This window comes from Hermetia illucens, chromosome 5 (assembly GCF_905115235.1).
Source record: "Hermetia illucens chromosome 5, iHerIll2.2.curated.20191125, whole genome shotgun sequence".
NCBI classification, from domain to species: Eukaryota; Metazoa; Arthropoda; class Insecta; order Diptera; family Stratiomyidae; genus Hermetia; species Hermetia illucens.
Window position 1 is genome coordinate 110,334,441 of NC_051853.1, and position 21,770 is coordinate 110,356,210.

The 21,770-nt window shown below is 38.3% G+C and overlaps 1 protein-coding gene across 1 annotated transcript in view; it reads right to left on the reverse strand.

Annotated features, from left to right (window-relative positions):
- Positions 1 to 1,647: 1,647 nt before the first annotated feature.
- LOC119658206 overlaps positions 1,648 to 21,770 on the reverse strand; it is an 82,942-nt gene continuing 62,819 nt past the window's right edge. Inside the window, exons 2-3 of the mRNA XM_038065473.1 lie at positions 16,184 to 16,265; positions 1,648 to 1,779 (exon numbers count right to left, since the gene is read on the reverse strand). Of these exons, the coding sequence (XP_037921401.1) occupies positions 1,648 to 1,779; positions 16,184 to 16,265 (214 nt within the window). The remainder of the gene's footprint in view (positions 1,780 to 16,183; positions 16,266 to 21,770) is intronic.

Genomic DNA, 21,770 nt, shown 5'->3' on the forward strand with positions numbered 1-21,770 from the left:
GCACGATATCACGTCCAATCATTTCAATTTTCATCATGCGTGTAAAATGATTTCGAGAAGTTTTCGTATATCCGTAAATACCTCGTCCTGCTCTGAAAATTTTAGGTTTATCCCAGTTTTAAGTAGGCACTGGTTCTATACTATTCTAAGTCGCCCCCATTGAAAAGTTATAGAAAACTAGTTGCAAATTCAAGAAGAACAAGTAAATATCTCCCAACAAGTACAGATTGCGGCCGACGTCACTGTTGCTGAAAATTTAGATAGTAAAATGTATGTAGTACCAAGATGCCAGTAGTTCATGGTAATTGCCCTGCTTTCATGTGTGCAGCGCCACAAAATCGAAGCAAAAGTTAAGACCCTACAGCGTAAGATCGAAAGGAGATGATTAAAGTTGATGAGTGTTAAAAACGGTTGTGTTATCGCGTCATTGTTACGCATAGTATTATGTATCGCTGCTTATAAACACTTTGATCGTGTAAGCCTGGTTTTATTGCGACGGTATTTTCCAAAGGGCGATATGCTTCCTGCTTCCCTGCCATGCACTTCAACGAAACCACGCACTGACACCCAGATAGTAGGAAATTTCGCAATTATTTTCATCTGATGTCATTGCAAGAAAATAGCGACTACATACTGTCTGCTCAATTATGATGAAATCGACAGGATTTAATTAGTAATAATTTTCTCGTCTATTAGTACTCTAATCGTAATTACACACTAGAGGACTACCAAATCAACCTTGGCTTAGATAAGGCTGCAAAGTAATTAACTCGGCTTTCAATTAAAGTTATTGTTCGAATTATTGTGCTTATCTTACGTGGGATATCAAGGGTGTAAGGGAGGCTATTCCCGTCAACCGCCCAATTATACCTACATACATATGTTAGGACACCGTTTCAAGTTCTTGATTACCTAAGCTAGCGTTAAACAAATTTATCACGAAAGCACAGTATAACCCGCCAGAAACCTGGTATTATCTAGAAATGCACCTAACAGCTGATCGTTCTGTGACGAAACTAAAAAAAGTCTACGTATTGAGCCCACTCGACCCCTGCTGAGGTGTACGTCACTAATCAATTGCTGACATTTTTCGTTATCAAAACAGGAATGTGCAAACCCAGATAAATTTTCATTTACTGCTGCTGTCGACTATATTACAAGTGTCGACAGATGTTTCAGATAAGATACCCGAAGCTTGTTATCAACACGTAAAAGAGGCTCGTCTGTGGGTAGCTTCCGAATGCGTACATACCACATGCATTCGAATGTACGTCTATCTTCAGCGTAATACTCGTACGATTTGAATGAGTCTTTGGAAGTTTGGAAGCAGAAAGATATTTCTGCATGGAATAGAACACAAGCAAAGAAACTGGAAAAATATTGCAGGACAAGACGTTTGGAACCGCTTGCATTACTGGAACAGCGTTTACGTAGAAGAATGGTAGATTTATACTTGAATTGGTTATGAAACTTATCTTGCTTCACGGATTTCATTCATTTATAGCAGATTAAAGTAAAAAGCCATCTACATAGACTGCTTTAAAATTGTTTGCATTCACACCGAACAACACAAAAGTTGGTCATCACCGAACGTGTGGATTAATTTTTATTTGTTTCACCTCATTCGATCTTTGTAATATCATCATATCATCTTGTGTGTTTCTGTTGAGGTTCAGTTTTATGCTCTGTGAGCCAGGATCTAACTTCCTGAATTGTTTCATTTGAGGGGGTTTCGATCTCCTTGGTATTTCCTGCCACGATAGTCACTCCTTTAGGGACCTGTAACGTCAGAATGCCATTGTACATTAATATCCACTAGAGCGGCTGGGGAACGGACCGTTGTCCGAAACGCTTTAGATTAATCGTCCGAATCGTAGCCCAACAATCTCTCTCTAGGAGTTCAATATCAACACTACCAAATATTTGAGAATGCCTAATTTCACTATAGCCTCAAGTATTTTACTCCATCTCGCAGACTTAAAGGCATTTTTCACGTCAAGAGTAACCAATGCTCAACATTTATTGGCCCTTATTGCTGTCTCTGCAATTTTCGTTGCCGTAGTGATCACACTGACAGTAGATTTCGTCGCTTCGGGCAAAAAAATCACTCCTATATGACATCTAGGCTCCAATACACCTTTCGCACAGATACTCGCTCAAACAAAGTTAATATATTAGCCGCTGGAAAATTGGTAAAAAAGTTTTGACTAATTCTAATTTCTAAACGTTCTTCATAATGTAAAAAATAAAGGCGCCCAGCTTCATTTCAAAAGAATTCCATATAAGATTAATTATGCTTATGTATTTATTCAAAGAATTTGTGATGCATAAAATAATGAATTATTTATTTTAGATTGCCTTTATTCGCGAAAAATTTGGAACGCCGGTAAATAAAGAACTATTAGTCGAGCTCACCGGATCATTAGCAAACTCAATTGCCTTTACATTGGAGACCCATATGTTCAATTCATCGTTCTCGGAATCGTAGCAAGTCGACGAACTTACATTTTGCCCAATAATGTCATCATTCTATTTTTCAACCCGGGTTCCTGCTCCTTCATACAAGACCCAGGAATCCTAACATTGCGTATTGTGCCATTCGAAAAACTCATCATCCACCTAATCTAGAAGTTGGAGCAGATCTGTAATTCGTGCATAAGTGTCAGACTAGCAAGTAGAATATTGCTGGTTAGCCCCATACGCCCAGAACATCATTGGCCCATACCAAAGATCAGATGATTTCTGTGGCAAGCGATGGAAAAACTGTTGGAATATGGACATCAGTTGCACCATCTCTTCACCAACTTTAAAGCCGCCTATGATAGCATAGCCAGCATGGGCCAACTGTACACGCCTATGAGAGAATTCGGTATCCCGGCGATTGATAGGATTGACTTGGCTAACCCTGACCGTTGTGCGAGGCCAGACAAAAGCAGCAGGATCACTCTCGAAACCATTCAACATCAACAACGGTGTAAGAAAAGGGGATGCCCTATCATGCATCCTATTTAACCTGGCCCTAGAAGCGATTCGCGATGCAGATGTGAATACGAGAGGCACCAACCTCTTGAAGTCCACCCAATTACTGTCCTACGCTGACGATATTGACATTATGGGAAGAAGAACCCGAGATGTACAGTGTATCTTCTTTCCGATCGGGGCGGCGTGAGATCTAGGGCTACACATTAATGATGGCAAAACGAAGTACATGGTGGCAACGTTAGCGCTAAAACCAAATAAAAAACAACATCGAATTGCACTTGAAAATTTCTTCTATCTAGGGTCGAAAATGACAACCGATAATAGCTACGACGACGAAATCCGCGCACGGTTGTTGGCTGCCAACAGAGCCTATTTTAGATTACAAAAACTATTTCGCCCCAAGCGTCTCATCATATTGTCAAAGCTCTTACTGTACAAGACTATGATCTGATCTGATGCCAGTCCCCATGTATTTATCGGAGACCTGGATTCTTAGCAAAACAAAATTGCAAACTCTTCGCCATGTTCGAGGGAACAATCGTCCGAAGGTGTCTGGAATTCCTTACTAAGGCAGACCTAGACCGGATACGTGTTGTTGTGCCGTGAATGATGATGATGAATATAGCCTTCCTCTTGAAAGTCATATTCATGACAGTGTTATCGCACAGTGGTCCAAAGTTTCTTCCAACTCGATCGCAGTGCAGCCCGAGGAACTGAATTCCAAGCGGGCTTTAAAAAAAGAGAATATCTTTCGGGATTAAAACTTTCTTCAATAAACTGCGAACTGCGCCAGCAGCGCTGCGTAGGTAAAAGCGGATCTAGTGCTAATCAACGAACAGTACTGGAACACCATGGACCCAGCCACATGATGCCCCACCTTATTACGAACCGCTATCGCTGGATTTGGGACCGCGCCTGAATTCGGCTGAGTCGCGTTGGAGGACACTTAGGGAGGTGGTGGCGTTATAGCCGGCACTGTAATTAATTCAGTTATGAACCTGATAGCGACAGCCTACGGGGCTTCTATGCTTTTGAGGACACATTTTATTTTCGACCTGCATTTGTTTCGCCGTTCTATACAATCTTTAGACAACCAACAGGTGGCACGCATCACAATGGCAATGTATGGATCAGCTAGAAGGTGACGCCGCGCCGCAGCGGGACCTACCCCTCGACGCAACGCTTACCTGCAAGGGTCAATTTTTCTTGTAACTGGGAAGTATCAAGGTTGGTGTAGATCAGTTAAAACAAAGAAGACGGTCTTCATACCAAATATTCTGTATACTTGAAGCAGTCGGGAAAATGCTGGAAAAGCTCATGAGGAGTAAATTCACCGTAGGGATATGTGCAATATGTGTGACTTATCCGCAAGAGTTCGGCTTTAGAATAGAGAAATCCGCGGACTATGGATAATACTCATCAAGCTGAGGCGAAGAGCCATTGATGTTGATTCTTCGTAACGCTTGATGTCAGAAATGCATTCAATTCCGTAAGATTGCAGATATGCTACAGGTACACTAGAATTCATTTCACAGGCCGGGTTACATGTTGCGAATATTAAGGGGTTATCTGAGTGACCGCTCCTGTTCTATGAGGCGCTGGAGGGCCAAAGGAGTGTGAAAATCGCGTCGAAGACAGTACAAGGACCAGGCCTCTCAAACAAGTTCTTATGAAACTCCACTAAGACCCTACATGCCAGAAAAGTCGGACATACGGTATAGGCACAAAGCCAACTAAGCATATTTATATCCAACGGTTATGTACCTAGGATTGACCGTCGTCTTGAGGATGAGGTTCTTCAAGTAAATCAAAACAGCAGCGAACGAGGGCACAGCTGAAGTTTCGGCCTCAAATCGACTGATAGCAAACGTTGAGGGTCCTGCGTCCTGAGAGCAAGACACGTTGTTTTGTATTATGGGCCGCAGGTTTGGACTGAACCACTAGGCAAGGAGATGTATCAAAATCGCCTTGTGCCAGTACAGAGACGGAGAACTTTCGGAGTGGTGTCTGCCTCAGAATCAGGAGTGGCGTTGGTCGTAGGAGTGAATCCCGTTACGCTCTTGGCAAGGAAAATAAAACGATTTAAAAATGCAAAGGAGGAAACTCAAAGAAGGTAATTACTCCTGAAGAACGACTGCATACACTCAGGAAGCGGATAGGTTCCGTAACTTATCAGCAACTTAAATTCCCGGTTGAACCGAAATCATGGTGAGATTGACTATTTATTTACCCAGCTTTTAAATAGACATGCAGTTTTTCAGCTTTTCCCTGTGTGCTTCGCAATGGGGCGGCGGACAACGCTAATCACATTTTTCTGCTTGTAGAAGTTAGCATGGGATTTTTCGGCAACTTTACTCAGATACTAGGCAGCTTTCTACGAACAACAGTTATCAGAAAGATTGTGAGGAGCGCTGACATATGGACCCGTTTTGCGCCTTATGTTTAGATTTTTGTTGCGAAGAAGATAGTGCTCGACCGATGGGGTACTAGGTGGCGAGGTTGGCCCAAAATAATATGTCAAACGGAAATATTCAATTGGTGGCTACGGCTTACCGTTACGGAAGTCCAACATTTATTACGTAAACACATTCACCTACTCTATTTTAAAAAAGAAAAATATTGGAAGAATGGAAAATAGAACATAAGAAAACAACTTGTAACGAAAGGACCTGAAATTAGAATATTGCAGGGCGGCCCTTCCAAATAAATTGTTTGATCTAATTCCTAAGCTTTTCTAATTTCTACGAATTCTAATTTTGGAGCGGCTACTGTGATAGCACGTTACTATATTTTTGGAAAATTGAGTAGAAACCCCCTCAAATTAGTCGTAGAATTATAATCATAGAAACATAGTCGCATTAATACAAACTCCGATATAAAACATGACACTGCTAAGCTTGGGGACAATCCTACTATTACTGATAAAATTGTTTCTTTTGTTTAAATCTATTAAAACTCAAAACACTATATCATTGTCACATTCAAGTGGATAATATGTGATACTAAATAAGCATAAGCAACAACCATTGATTTGATCGTGATTGACGAAAGCTGATTTTACCGACGTAGCAATCAATATCTAGCAAGAATACTTTCGTCCTATTTATAGGACTTTTCAATTTAATGCGACACTGACATTCTATCCTGATTGGTATCTCTCCTAATCCGTATGAAGATACCAATAGTTTGCATATAAAATTGAAAGAAGCATCTTATTAACTTTCAGAATGCAAGATATACATCGACGTTTCAGAGGGTAAGGGCACCGTATTCCTTGGGATTAAGTTATATTATATTTTTAGTGAAAATTTTGCAACAAATTGTATCTGGACAATAATTTAGTTAAAACGATTGACCAAGCCTGTGTGTGCTTCTGTCCTAAACTGAATATGTTCTCCAAAATTAAACTCCGAAGACTTCCAGTTGCTTGCCTTTTCCGTGAATACATCGGCGTAATCATTTCACCTAGCAACTCCTATTAATTTAAACTCGTGTTTCACTAGATGTTCTGCGGAAGTTACAGTAAAAACGTATTTGGATTGCATCTATTGGATACATAAACATATAAATGTTACGCGATCCAACTTCTTTTATTCTCTTCATGACTCATTGGCTACTTTTCCGTATGCGTTAAGCGTATATGCCCTATTTATTTTCAGTCAATCTATGCACTAAAAATTTGCTTACGATGTCTTCTAATAACCTAATGCCTCATCAACTTAACCAGAAGCTTATGGATAAGAAACGAATCCGGAAAAGTCAACGCAGCAATGATTACTGCCACCCTCCAACGGAAATTGTTTTTTTCGCCAGAAAACAACACAGCTGCAACTATGCATCAAGTGTCCCCGGTAGTATGAATCAATGCTTACTGTGGAATTACTTTATTTTTCTGACAAAATACAAAATTTACAACCGGCGTAGATTAGATCGACCCCACTTAGTCCAGACCTATCCTAAATAAGACATGACCAGTACCCCAAATGGAGACTTCCTAGGAATTCGCTGAAAAAACTCAAAAGAATTCCTCCTCATATGTCGTCATGAAATAACATTCCTCATATGTCGTCATGGAATAGCATTCCTCATATGTCGTCATGGATTCCTCATATGACCTCATATAGAATGGGATTCGGTGAATCGCTATCCACGTCGTACATCAAGAGAGCCGAAAAAGAGCACAACTGTGTAATCATGATAAGACTATCAGCTGTTATGGTGTGATTATCGGTTTGTCGCACGCCCTGGGAGGCACGAGATTACCTTCAAGTAGAATGTTTGATTAGACGTGGGAAAATGCATCAAGAAGTTAATTAAAAGGTTGAACATAATTTACATAACCTGTAACGATTGCTATATTAATTGTAAAGATGCGTTAAATATTTCTGATACAACGATAGAAGCAGACCAACAAGAAAATAGATTCGGTATAAATTATCAATTAGCCAAATGGGAAGCACCCTGCATCTAAACCCTTCAATAACGCCCTTTTTCAAAGCCATAAGAAGAAATTGAACACGCGGGGAACAATGTTTTAGCCTCTAATGTGAATGCGCAGCAAGAAATTATTAAACCGTCGCTTCGAGTTGCAGGAGAGGTGCTAACTTCCGATATATGGCACATATTCACAGAGCAACGCCCATTTAAAAACTATCCTGTAGTTATTAAAAGCACCACATTACAAAATTACTAAATAGGATGGGCAAAAGATAGAGGTCATCACATTCATAAGGCATAACCTACTGAAAGTCATTGAGGTCGCATAAGAAATTGGAAAATACCTGGTTTTCGGGTGAAAAGATCTACAAACAAAAGTGGGTTTCTCCAGATGGGATCACCTTCAACCAACAGATAACCGACAAATGCCGCCAAGCGTCGAAGAAATCCTCCTTGCAATTAATAGGCTAATGAACCATAAGTCGTCTGGAGCCGACGAAGTTACAGCCGAACTATTGAAATATACCAGTGATGAATTATCTATTGAAATATACGGGTGATGAATTATCTTACTCATATACAAAAAGAGTTCCATCCGTTACCATGCTAGGCTCCATACGCCAACAATATAATCCGTCCTCACCGATGAAGCTTCCCTTCAAGCAAATCAGCAACAGGTCATATATTCTATCTGCGTTATTCGATGCAAATCTTTCATCGACTTCAAGGCAACCGTAACCGGGTTAAAATTTTAGATGGTCATAAGAGAATTTGGTAGACCGAAAAAAGCAATAAGACTGAGTCCACCCTGGCTAAAGTAATAGAGTAGATAAAAATATCACGATCAATCTGGGGATAAAATTAAGGAAATACGACATAATGTTTTTAAGATGCCCCTAGAAATAGTGTCCCGCGACTCAGAGACATTATCCTCTTCAAGTCCATCTAGCTAATAACAGCTATGATGACCAGATCCGCGCACGATTATTGGTAGTGAGCTTATAATATCTATTCCACTCAAAACTATTCATCATGAGCAAATCCTCATGGATTCTTAGGGCCAGTTACCTAATCCATATGGGTAAGGATCATCTTAAAGTCTCCCCTAAGGGTGGTAAGGGGCAACATAGCTCTTGGATATATATTTCAAGTGCATGGAGCCGGCAAAAATGGTCTTTATTCCTAAATCGAGTAAAAAGTATCCTTTTCACCCTAAATCTTTCAGATCAATTTGTCTTACATCGTTCGTATTCAAAACGGTGGAAAATCCTTTGTATCAGCTGACGGATGTATTATGGAATGCGATAGAAACAAAAGAAATATCACTGTGTACGTTTTTGGATATCAAGGGAGTGGGAAACACCTTGCCTTTCTGGATGGGCAAATAGAAGTACTACCCGGACAAATCCTTTTGTCATAAATACTGCTCAAGATTGTCCACAGGGCAGGGTACTATCACCGCTTATGTGGAGTATGGCAATGGACGAACTCCTGCACAAGCTAACAAATACTGGAGTACAGGACCAGGGTTACGCTGACGACATTTATTTTAATTTGTAGGGGCAAATATGTGATACCTTATGTCATAGAATCCAAATTGGATTAAGGGTTACTAGTGCCTGGTGCAGGAAAGCGGGGCTACATATTAATCATGTCAAAACCACCATAGTACCATCCACTAAAAAACCTAAGCTTGATTACCTGAAAGCCGTAACGTCACATGGCATGGAAGTGAAACGAGAAGCAGCTGCCAAAATATTTGGAAATTACGTTAGTCCAAAAATTTCTCTGGAAGACGCATGCTGGAAACACTTGCTGAAAAGATACGAAAGCTCTGATGACTTACAGGTCCATAGCAGGAACAAAAGAAGTTACGCCCCGAAGATACTACTTTTGATATACACTGCAATAGTAAGGCTAATGATTACCTATAGGGCGGTAGTCTGCGCAGAAAGAATTGAACTCAGCACACAAGTCACAGAGTTACACAAACTCCAAAATGGCTTGCGTGTGTATCACTGGTTCAATGAGGACATGCTCAACCGCATCACTGTAGGTCCTTCTGGGATTAACCCCTTCCCATCTGCACATACAAGTGCAGGCAAGGAGAGCAATCTTCAGGATAACTGGGAGTGTCAGTGAGGCAGGGAGCTGCATAAATTGAAGGAAAGCTCATATTCTTTCTTGGCGGTTCCCCGAATTATTGATACCATGACGATGAGGTTTCACTTCGATAAGAAGTTTGAAATACGTTGGAGTAACAAGGCTATGACATGCGGCTTAAATCATCAACTAGTTACTTGGTACACTAACGAATCCCTCACAGCGGAAGGAGCGTGTGCTGGGATCATTGGTCAAAGGAAAATGTACTTGGAGCCAATGAGTAAGCGCACTAGCATACTTCAGGCGGAAATATACGCCACAGAAAGATGTTGCTCCTTTAATCTCCAAAGGAACTACAGGGGCAGAACATTGCTATTCTGACAGCCAAGCAGCGATCACGGCACTTAGGTCCAACCATGTGGACTCTGAACTGGTATGGGATGCCTTGAGAGATTGAATACACTTGGCTCGTGTAACAAGGTGTGGATAATCTGGGCTCCAGGCCATGTTGGGTTGGAAGGCAATGAGGCAGCGGACGAACTAGCCAGGAAGGGAGCAGGGATGCCTTTATATGGGCAAAACCCTTCTGTGGATTCGGAAACGAGCTCATGGCTATGGCATTAAAAAATGAAGAGAATCGGTTGAGGGAAATATACTGGACGAGCCTACCAGGAATGGAACCCAAGTCTACAAAGGACAATTTAAACCCCACCAAGAAGAACCTTCGAATCATAGTGAGAATTATCAGTTATCGCTGCCGACACAATTACCTAGAGAAGAAATTCTGGGACAGTATCCGGCACTTGTGCAAAGTAGTTCGACGTACCTTGGAGAATACTTAATACCAGATGCAAAGTTAAACAATTTGGAATTAGGGCATATACTCAAACTCCTAACGATTATAGGCTTACGGTAATGCTCGATGCTCGATAATGCAACTATTATATACTCACTTTTGACACTTTTTGTTTACTTCGCCCCAATTTTGGTCACCGTAAAACATAAAAGTAAAAATACATTTTTTGAACGGCCACTAACTAACATAACTGTATAATATTTTTCAGTACAAAAAATATTGAAAGCTGTTCAATGATATAATGATCGTTCAGAAAAGTCAAATGCGCCTGTGGCTCTACAATGCTTGAAGCCAGATCTCACAAAACACAAGTCGGAATACCGGATGGTCGCGCTTCGGGTGTAAAGGTTCATCTTATGTAAGAAACTTCAACACACATTTTTTTATCCATATGTAGCTACACATCCAACATAATCCTTCATATTTTTCCATTTCCGATTTACTTCCTGCACAGAAGCATATATATGTACATGTGTTTAATGTACAAATATATCTATCTGAATTAGACACTACCTGCAAACTTCATTGACACGCATATACTTTACAACTACATACACACATGTCTGTTTGGAGTAATTGATATTCATATTCAAATGACTAAAAAACTAAAACAAAATATTTCTTTGTCACTCCATTCATATGAACTCACTTCGTTGTGGTATTGACGAATTGATATGTGACGTCATACACGTTGTAGAATACACGAAATTTACAAAAAATAGCAAAGTTTCACCCCCTATAACATTGTTAATAACAGTTGCATTTTCTTCAAACCTGAACAAAATGTGCACTATGTTATCCTTTATACCATGCCAAATTTTGTACTTCTGGGATGAACATAAGTGTGTTGCCGGGTAAAGTGTGGAAATATGCTATTATTAACTTTATTTTTGCAGATATCGGAACCGGATGTATTTAGAGGCCTAGATTTCGTAGAGATGCACCACTGTGGCATATTTTGAGCCCTCACTCCCCCATGTTTCACCCGATATCAAATATGGAATCAGTTTCGAAAAGTACTACTTAGGCCCTTTGATTTGATACCTCACGTGGCCATATTTTATGATGGTAATTCTAAAAACTTTAATTTGCCCACAATTTTAGAGGTAGTTTTCTTCTTGTAAAATACCTTTTAAAATTAAGGTAAATTCCACGAAACCTCTTAGAAAATCGTTGGGAATTATTCCCCCAGGATTGATAATACCTTTTTCCCAAATAACAAATGCTCGATTTTGTATTTGATTTTAATCAATATTTATTTTGCTAGACTCCCTGTTGAAAAACCCCCAAGATAGGCCCACCATGGAACCAATATCTGGGTGAAAACAATTATTTATTAAACAGTTACAAATATGAAAACGTCAAAAGAAATGTAAATAAGAATGTAAGTCAGAAGTAGCCAAGGCAACGTTACATTCTGCGAGTGTCTAATACAGATTGACTGGTTTGCTTTCTAGGAATTGGAACTTCAATTCCCTACAAAACTACGTATATCTTGGAGAACCATTGAAAACCTCATATATTTAAAGGGGATTTTTTAGAAAATACAGTGGAAAATAGTTTCTCAGCTGGAGGTGGAGGAAGGAAAAATTCATACACTCCGGGGAATAACGGCAAGCTTTTGGTTATCAAAGTTCTAATCAACTAGTGAAGTGACTGAAAAGTTAACATTCTTCAGCACTTACCATATGACAACCTATTTTCAATTGTTAGTGAGTCAACCTTCTTTGATAGAACTTGTTCTCGGACATTTAAGATTCGGTATTACCCTTATCTTTTTATAAATAAGAAAGTGGCTATAAGTGGTGGCAACGTTCAAGATAACACGCCCGTATTAGTTGAAGCGAATCTGTGCGAAATATAGATAATTTACATATGTGCACATAAGATAAAACCAAGATACGGCTATTCGAGGTCATATTTGTATTCGATTGATTCATCCACCTTAAATATACTTGTTGTTAACTAACTTAGCTTATACAAAAATGGAATATAAAAACTTTGCCTTGCTCCTAGGTTCCTGAATATCTAATTAGTTGTCACACACATTTGAAAGCGCGAGATTTGATACTACAACTCCTTCTGAGTATATAACGAAATAGTTAAAAACGAATCTCACTTTTGTTATTACTTGGAGTACCAAGAAAACAGAGGTTATGAGCTATCTCATTCCCAAAAACTACTCACTACATAATAAATTTGAAAAAGATATTCCAAGGTGTCAATCAGTTCCAAACCCCATTTATAAATAGAATAACTTCCCATTCAATTCGTTGAACATATTAAATAAGAAAACCATAAACTCTTTTTCAAACGTCACATTTTTCTTTCTCAAGGGCTAAGTTTTTTGGCACATCCTAATCCACTGAAACCCGAATTTCGGGCAATCGGTTTGTTTCCATGAACATGCCTACGAACTTATTGCATAGCCTCTGCCAAATAATAACCACTTATACCCATTTGGTACTTTTTATTTTGCAATCCTTAATCATAAGGAAGTACATATATCTACACATCCAAATCCAATCTCTCCTTCGTATTTTAACTAGGTAAAGGAAAATATCCACGCGAAGATTATTATGTAATTAACAATAGATTATGACACTATCATTTGCAATACTTACTTGCGTTTTGGATGAAACCGTCAGTCGTCCTAGTCTTTTTCGAATATTAGTAGTTTCACGCTATGAGTCACTATTACCTATCCCATCCAATGCTTTTAAACAGCATCATAGTATTTCTCTCATTTTTGGAAGCAATTATCATTTGATACTATGAGATCTCATCAATCATTCTGACGTGGTATGTTCAAAGCACTACAAAAAAAACTTAAATACATAATGTCTTTTGACATAATTCTTATCCCCAATAAATTTAGATGCAGCGATTTGAACGATAACCATACCAATTAGCGTTAATAAGGAGATATATTGCCAAGAATTTAAAATTTTTGAGTCTACCACTGCCCCCATTTTGAGTTTATTCATTTCCATTGTTGATGATGTAGCTGTTTAGTTTCCAAATGCGGCTTCTGAAATGGAGGAGGTCGGGAATGTGGGGGTCCTTCGAACACTTCGATCCATCACGTGTCATTTTACAAAAATTCACATTTCCTTTCCAGTTCATAAGTCCGCACCGAATGCTGAAAAGATAAACAAAAACGGGGGATTCGCGTGCACCTGTCGAAATATTATGATGTGAGCTAAACCTGAAATTCAAAAATAAAAAAAGACAGCTCGACTGCTCCCGTGGAGCCGTACAATTCCGGACACGAGTACCGCGATCGAAAGGGATGGTCCACGACGGATCGCGTCTTCTTTCGATGTTGATGTATGTATTGCAGATGTATTGTGGGGCGCGGCCTTTTAAGTTCCCACTCTGCGTTGACATCCTCTGGCCAGTACCTTGGAGGATGCCCCTTTTCACGATGAAAACTACCCTCGCCCTCAACTACGGACGAAAACAGTCTTCCTACTTAGTTTATTCTTTATTTTTTTATTTCCTTTTTAGAAAGTTACACTCGAAATTTTATTAGATTTGAAGTAAGAAAAGTTCCTTTAGCACCGTCTTGCAACACAATGTCTTAAGGTCCTCAGAAGGATTTACAAGTTTCCATAAAGAAAAAATGACTAACTCTCTCCAAAACCGCCAATCAATTCCCCGGTCCAGCTGATAAGCTGTTCAGCCATCAGCCGGTCTCGGTCCCGTTCATCCTGATTTCGCTAATTGTAGCCGTAGACTTAAAAGTTCATGCCGGCATAGCGACAACAACAACACCTGATGCCTCGTTCATAGACAAAATTACAACTAGAGCATACAGCTACAACAACGTGGTGATCCCTTCGCTATGTTGTAACGTTGCCTTGCAAAGACAATAATAACGTTCCAAAATTAGATACAATCCAATAAGGTGAATGTATATTTTCACTGTTCAATATTGGCTTGCATTATTTGAAACATAAAACAAAATTTGGAATTGTTCGAATGCAAATAAATTCGTGGGGTTAGGAGAAACCGATCAGTTATTACGTTTTCTATAAAATAAATTCGATTTATTTTTAATTTTAATTTTACATGTTGATAGTTAAAATTGGAATGAAGGAATGGGAATTGATAAATTGGCAAAAGTAAATTGGGGAAGCTAAGGAATGATAGAAGGGGGACAGTTAAGGAATATTGCATATAATTAAATGCATTCTCCGGCCAGATTGTCCCTGGACAAGGCAAAGAAAATATTGTCAATGTCGCAAAGCCGGGACCACTCCAGATCAGCTAGGTGCTACTCGAGGAAATATAGCTGAAGACCAATATGTTGTCTAGTTTATGTCGAAATCAAATAGCTTACCAACTACTTCGAACAACAATTAATATTCTACCAGGACAATCTAAAGAACTTTGACAATACATAAATGTAAATATAAATAGGAATGAATAAATAAATAAACTATTTATTATAACAAAATCTAAAGAATGGGTTTGACAAATAAAATTGAACCTAGGCTCACCAAAAATCGTGGACAGGATGAACCTATGTTCAGAAAATGAATAAAAAAGTCGGGAAACCGGAAGCTAGACGCTTCAGGTATGAAAGGTTTTCTGTATTTCTTTTATAAAGAGGTTTGAGTGTGCATTTATCCCATTAGTATGTATCACATAAAATATGCATATATTATGTGAAAATATCCACTTTCAAGTGATATTGACATTTATAGTCTTGAATTTGCAGAGGAGCGACAGTTTTGACCTAGTATAACTTTGTTAGTAACAGTGCGATTTTTACAAACTTTGGCAGGATCATGCTCTATGCTATAGCCTACATTGTTGCAAAATTTTCTGATTCTAGGGTGAACTTAAGGGGGGTTTTCTTGTCAATTACTTAAAATTATAGTAATGTACTATTATTAACTTTATTTGAATAGGTATCGGTATGGAGGGTATTTCAGAGCCTAGGCCCCATATAGTGGCAGCCCCTTAATTTTTTTCAGATTTTTCGGTTGAGTAGTTTCTGAGAATGGGTTCGTTAAAAAAAATGATCACCTTCAACCCCCCGCACTCCCCACCTTTTCAACAAATGTCAAAACTAACTACTAACTACTAACCGAGACCTTTAATTTGATACCCCACATGACTATATTTGATGAAAAAAAAATTTACACCCCCCTTTTGCATGTATGAGGAGCCCCCCTTAAATTCTACGAAAAGGATGTAACTCACTATATGCGTGAACGTTCCCAGTTCCCATCTTTCTACCAAATTTGATGCCAATTGCTATAGCCGTCTCTGAGAAAAATGCGTGTGACGGACAGATAGACAGACAGACTGACAGACGGACAAACAGACAGACAATAAACCGATTTTTTTTTGTGTAAACACAAAACCTTAAAAAAGGAATAAAGAAAATAGAACAGATAGAAAAGAAAACAAAAAGAAATAGAGAAATGAACCTACGCCCAATCGAAAAGCAAACCAAAATGAGTGAAAGAAAATAAAATACAGGGAATGATATTAAGGAAAGAACTTGTTAGGAAAAAAAAATAAAAGCAAAAAAAAGCAAAGTAAGTGGAACTCGACGTACCAAGAGAAAAAACTTCCACCCCTCCAATCCAGCTCCAAATCTTCCGAAAAACTTACTGATGGCAAAGTGCCATCGCAGCCTCTTAATGTACAAAGTAAATATAATAGAAGACACACAGAAAAAGTCGTTGTCCCACGTAGAATAGCAGAATAAAGAAACAAAACACAAAAAGGGGAATGCGAGAATCCACTCTTCTTTGACTGGAATCCGTGAACGAGATGAGAATGCACCGTTGGGGACGGCCGGACCCAGCACTTAGCTGCGAGCCCCGTTATCCAAGTAAATGTCGCACGCTTATCCGTTCCTTCTTCCCTGCAAAGAGAGAAGATGAAAACGAAATTACGATGAAATCCGTGCCAATCTAGTCTTCGCTGGAGACAAAGTATTGGGGAAAACCAGGCACAGCCTCACGCTACAATTCTCTGCTTCCAACTTAATATTCGTTCAGCCCGCTTATTCAACCCGATACAAAGTATTTGGGGCGACCCCCGTTTCCAACCAAATTCCCGTAAACCATCAACTTCTTTCTCGTCACACGAGAGATAGGATCAGTAACCGCGGGTCGAAATCTAGAAAGAATTGGCATTCACATAAAAGCAAAAAGCGACAGTTCCCAAAATCTCGGACGCCACAACCTTTCAGCCATCAGCCGACCAGGCCCATATTCCCAAGACTTAAGTCTACACTCTACTTTCGTGATATACTATAAGAAAAGAATAGGAAAACTCTGCTCTGCAAGGTCGGAAGGCAATTGAGGCATAGGAAGAGTTGCTTTTGGGGGAAAATTCGCAAAACCTAAAACTTGAAAGATAAAGTCAATTGCATGTGAAGTCTAGCCGGGAGCCATGTTAAGAAACTATTATGTCACTATCTGACATATCAAAACGAAGTTGTGAGTCAAAATGGGCTATCTTCCAGTGGTTCAAGTATTCGAGCCGAACAAATGCTTGACCACAAGCCTAGAAAATCGTGGGGCCGCGTCTCACCATACATCTAAGGCAGGAGGTATATTGATGGAACCATCCATCGTGGACCATCCCCTACGATCGCAGCACGCGGGTTCGGAGTTTTACTGCACAACGCGCGCGGTCCAACCATTATTTTTTTATTTTCAGACTTAGCTCGCCCCCCTTTTTGCTTATTTTTCAGGATCCGGCACGAACTCTCGTACCGGAAAACATAAAACCATAAAACTGAGTACTTAAGGTGATACAAAGTGACGATTTTAAAAAATCATTTTTTTTCTCCACATATTTCAAAAGCATAAAATATTTAAAATGTGCAGCCAAAAACTCAGATTGAAATTCTCAATATTTCAAAAGTTATAGCACAAAGAATGAAGCGCGCCGCAGTAGGTATAGAAATGGAAATTAGCCTGTAGCAGCTGCTGAAGTGGCCCTTTCTATATAATATAGTCGATCCTTCATTGTGATAGTCAGTTAACTAAGGTCTAAGCATTATGTGAAAATTCATATATGCAATTAGAAAATAAGAAATCGATACAGTATACAAGAAAACGTTTTGGAACATCTAATCAGCAATCTATTGTCAAAACTTTAAACGTGTTGTACTTGAAGAAGCATTCACAAAAAACTGCATAACCGATTTAGTTAAAATTTGATTTTCTTATTCTACATACCCCATTCGGGACCTAATAAATATTTAATTTTCTAAAATAAATAATTTTTTGTAACAATTCGACATAAAAAACACAAATTTTTTTACACAAATTCGCCATTTTCTCATTTTTTAAAAATATTTGTATGTTTGAGATTCCCCATATTTCGACAATTCGATCCACGACAGAACGCTGTGTGCTTTCCCCAGTGAGACCACTTTTTTTTCATAAAAAACATTCCTTGTTTAATGCAAAATTAAGTAGAAAAAGTTGTTGTTTATTTTAAGTTTCCATCAACTCGTCAGGTCTGAAGAGGGGCTGAAAATGGGGGATCCCCCCGCGGGGGCCTGTTAATGAAAACTAAATCTAATAGGAAGACCCGCATAACTTTCACACCCGCCGCGCATAATTTTCACTCCGGGCCCCGAATTTCTCTCTGTGGCCCTGAATATCATATTAACATTTCAGAACGATCGTGTATTATTTTCTTATTCAAAAAAATATTGAAACAATGTTGAAATTTCGAGGGTTACACTGTCCTCCTACCTTAAACCTAAAATCGTCCTGAATACATAAAAAGTCATACATAAAGAGTTAAACGGCGATTCTAAATTTGAAAAGTGCCATCCTATTTTCAACCTCAGCAAATACGAGTATTTTAAAATTGCAGGTATGACGAATCGATATGGAATAATCGGAAGAATAAATCACATTTTGATATCATTACATTGGTATGGTGTGTGGATCACAAATGGAGTAAATTTGCAGGGCATGCTTAGGGAAACCTACACATCTTCGTATGCCATATGCATATATTCAAAGCAATGTTCCATAGGATGAAAGGTCATCACTGACCGTCTTCACTATCTACATACGTAATCTACGCTTTCACGTATGTAGATATGATAATGTGCATAAAAAGTAGTGTAAAATCGCTTATCTATTACAGATCGAAATATGTAGTTTTTTTAGCGAATAGCCCCCCAAGAATAAGTATAAATACTTTGATATATCAAGTACTGATCAGTTGAATTTCAGTTGCCAATCTATCTATTTAATAAAGGTTTCTGAAAATGTTTGCAAGGAGTCCGAAATCCAAAAGTAAGTGAATTGTTAACCTATCAATATGATTCTGTTTGTTGTGGAGCTAAATGTTGAAGGTATCTCTGAAGTTTATAATGAGAATAGTGTTTTACATTAATATACTTAAAAATTTCGCAAGTTCTAATATTGCTGGTAATTCCTAATTTGATCAGTTTTGTAATAAAAAGTGAGTTTAAACTTCGTGTAAAATGTTATAATTTAGTTAATTCGCTCTACCAAATTTTCGTTGCAAAAAATTGAAAATGGCATTAGCTTCTTAATCGGTCGCTTTCTATTTTAACCGTCAATTTATTGAACTTGAAAACTGAATTAAATTTTCATATGGTCCGCGAAAATATCCTTTAGCACGAATTATTAACTACTGCGCTACTTGTGGCGAAAGGGTATCATACCCTTAACTGAACATACAATTGCTTTTATTTTATACAATTCTTCACTGTGAAGCTCTATTATTCCTAGAAGCAAGTTACAAATTATTACGTTTTAAAATTAAAGGAAAATTAATTAATATTAAAATGTTATTGTTTCATATTATTGCTACATATTCAGGCCCTTTTAGGGCAAGAAATAGTACTAATTCGATAGCTAAAATGCTTATCCCATCCAAAGCTTTTGACCACATTTAAATACGGGTTCGCATTAGGAGATTCCATCAAAACTTCTCAATGCCTTTTGAAGTATTTCAAACATACATATGTTGGTCTGTCACCTCATAGCCGATTACCTGATCTTTCTATTAGCTTAATGAAAGAACCGCGAGCTGTGAAACTGTGAACATTATTATAACTTGCCTTTCGCGGGCTGTACAACCCCTACTACGCAGGAAGTGCTCCCATACCTACTGTCGTTGTAGTTCATTCTAAAAACACATAAAGCCTGAATACCTGAAATGTATCTCGTATTAAATTATTTTGATTCTTAGATGATCTGACTAAACCTGAATGAATGAAACTAGTGAAGATTGAAAATCTGAAGGAGATGGAGAGGGGGGCCGTTCGCTTGTTCGCAGTAGGATGGGCCAATCACTATCCCCAATTTTTGCAAGTTGCTAGCAATAAAAATGCAGAATTTCGTGCCGCTGTCGAATCTCTGCTTATCACCACAAATCAGAATTCTTATCAGCTTAATCAATTACCTAAAGGACTGCCTGTTTGGTATAAATTTGCCTACACCTATTGGGCTAATAGTAGTTGCAAATTGTCTGTCCAATTGACTATTAGTACAAGTTTGAGAATCGTATTCAAGTTTTTGGAGATATTTTGCCTCTTCAATTCAGTTCAGTTCAGTTTTAAATCAAAGTGCCGTCAAAATGTCCTGTAAGGAATTAAGAATTACCAAATGTAAGAATCTTGAAAAGTTCTCTTTGCATGAAGTGATGTTATTAAGTTGAAAATTTTCCGGTACTATTAGAAAAAATCAAAATGTGATTTTAGTTAGATGTTTCGTGTAATAGAGTGAGTTTGTAACGTTTAAGTAATACAAGAAGAGGAAAGGTTAAAACGATTTCAACCACCCAAGTGCTTCAACCATTTGCAATTCTTATTAATATTGTTCCACCTGATGCAGCAGTGTTTTGTATTGTTAACAAGTGTCTGGAGGTCCATTCAATATCATTCCGGGTAGCATTTACTCTTTCTAGATACTTGAAAGGCTTTCTTATTAGTTCTCAATCTTCAGATAGTCTAGAAATTCAGTGAATCTTTAATGTGCTTTGTTGTTTTCGTAGGAACTCGATTTCAAAGTTGCTATTAATTTGGAGTCTGTGGTGACTAGTTAACTTAGAAAGTGACTTCAGATGCACATCATCGGCAGATGAATTCATTACAAATACTATATATACTATGCACTATATGATCAGATATGGCTCCACAACGCGTCATAAATGACGGCTTGATTTCCGTTTCTGAACGCTGAGCACAATTTTAAATTGGATGTTAACCATTCGTACTACACTACTTCTTACCGGCATACGTGCATACCTGCTTACATTTCAGATGGCACGCATTTGAAGGCCGATTTATCGGAAATTCCGAAAATTTTTTGTTAGAAAAGGCATGCAATGTGGTGGCTATTGGAAATGCAATTGTGTTGTTAATAGTGCTAATAGGGATGTGAAGAAAAAATAATTGTTAGTTTCTTGAACGTCAAACTTAACAGCCGGTACTGATTCATAAAAGTCGTGCCATGATTACTCTTTAAAAGATTATGCCAATGACGTGATCAACTGGGGGGGATTACTTGCATTCCGATGACTAAGTAGCGAAAACAATATGTTCAATAAGCATATCGTGTAAGCTGGAGTCTGCCAAAATACATGCTTAAAAATAAAAATTGGCATTAATTCTTCAATTATCTGTTCGACTGGTCTGAAAGGTACCGACAATCCTAATACAGGTCTCATAGAAAGACACATGTCAAGGATCTGCTTACTCTTCCGGCAAGAAAAAAAATGGAGAATATTCACTCCTGCCAGTCCCCGGAATATCATAAATTATCTAATTTTGTCAAAATTTCATTATTCAGAGTCTTCGAGAAAAGTTCATGCCGAGACCCTTTTCCTTGTCGACGAACAGGCACCTAAATTCAATCCTAATAGATTCCGGATAATGCTTTTGAGATTTGAACATAATAGTCCATACCTACTTTCTTCTTTGGATAATCTACAAATGAGTCGTACATAAGTACATACACAACATATGTGAGGGAAGCAATAACGGAAATGTTGATTGTTCTTATTCATATTCAATGGAAGTCTATTTAGATCAAAATTTGCAATATGAGGTTGCAAACATTCTTCCCGTCGTGTAGCTCATAATTACTCATCCGATTCAAAAAGAATCAAATGAAGGAGTACGCTAAAATTCCAATCAGTTTTCTAGAAAGTTTTTGGGTTTGGAAGATCTTTAAAAATTTGTGTATCTCTTCATAATCATTTTATTTGATTTTTGGATTGCGAAATGAAGAATGATACAGCGTGATGAAACAAAAGAATTCCATTGGGAGGATTCAATGTTCGGTTGCTGATGCAACGATTACTTCTATCATTTAATGCACTGATATATAGTATATACTACATTACTGGGTCATTATGTCGT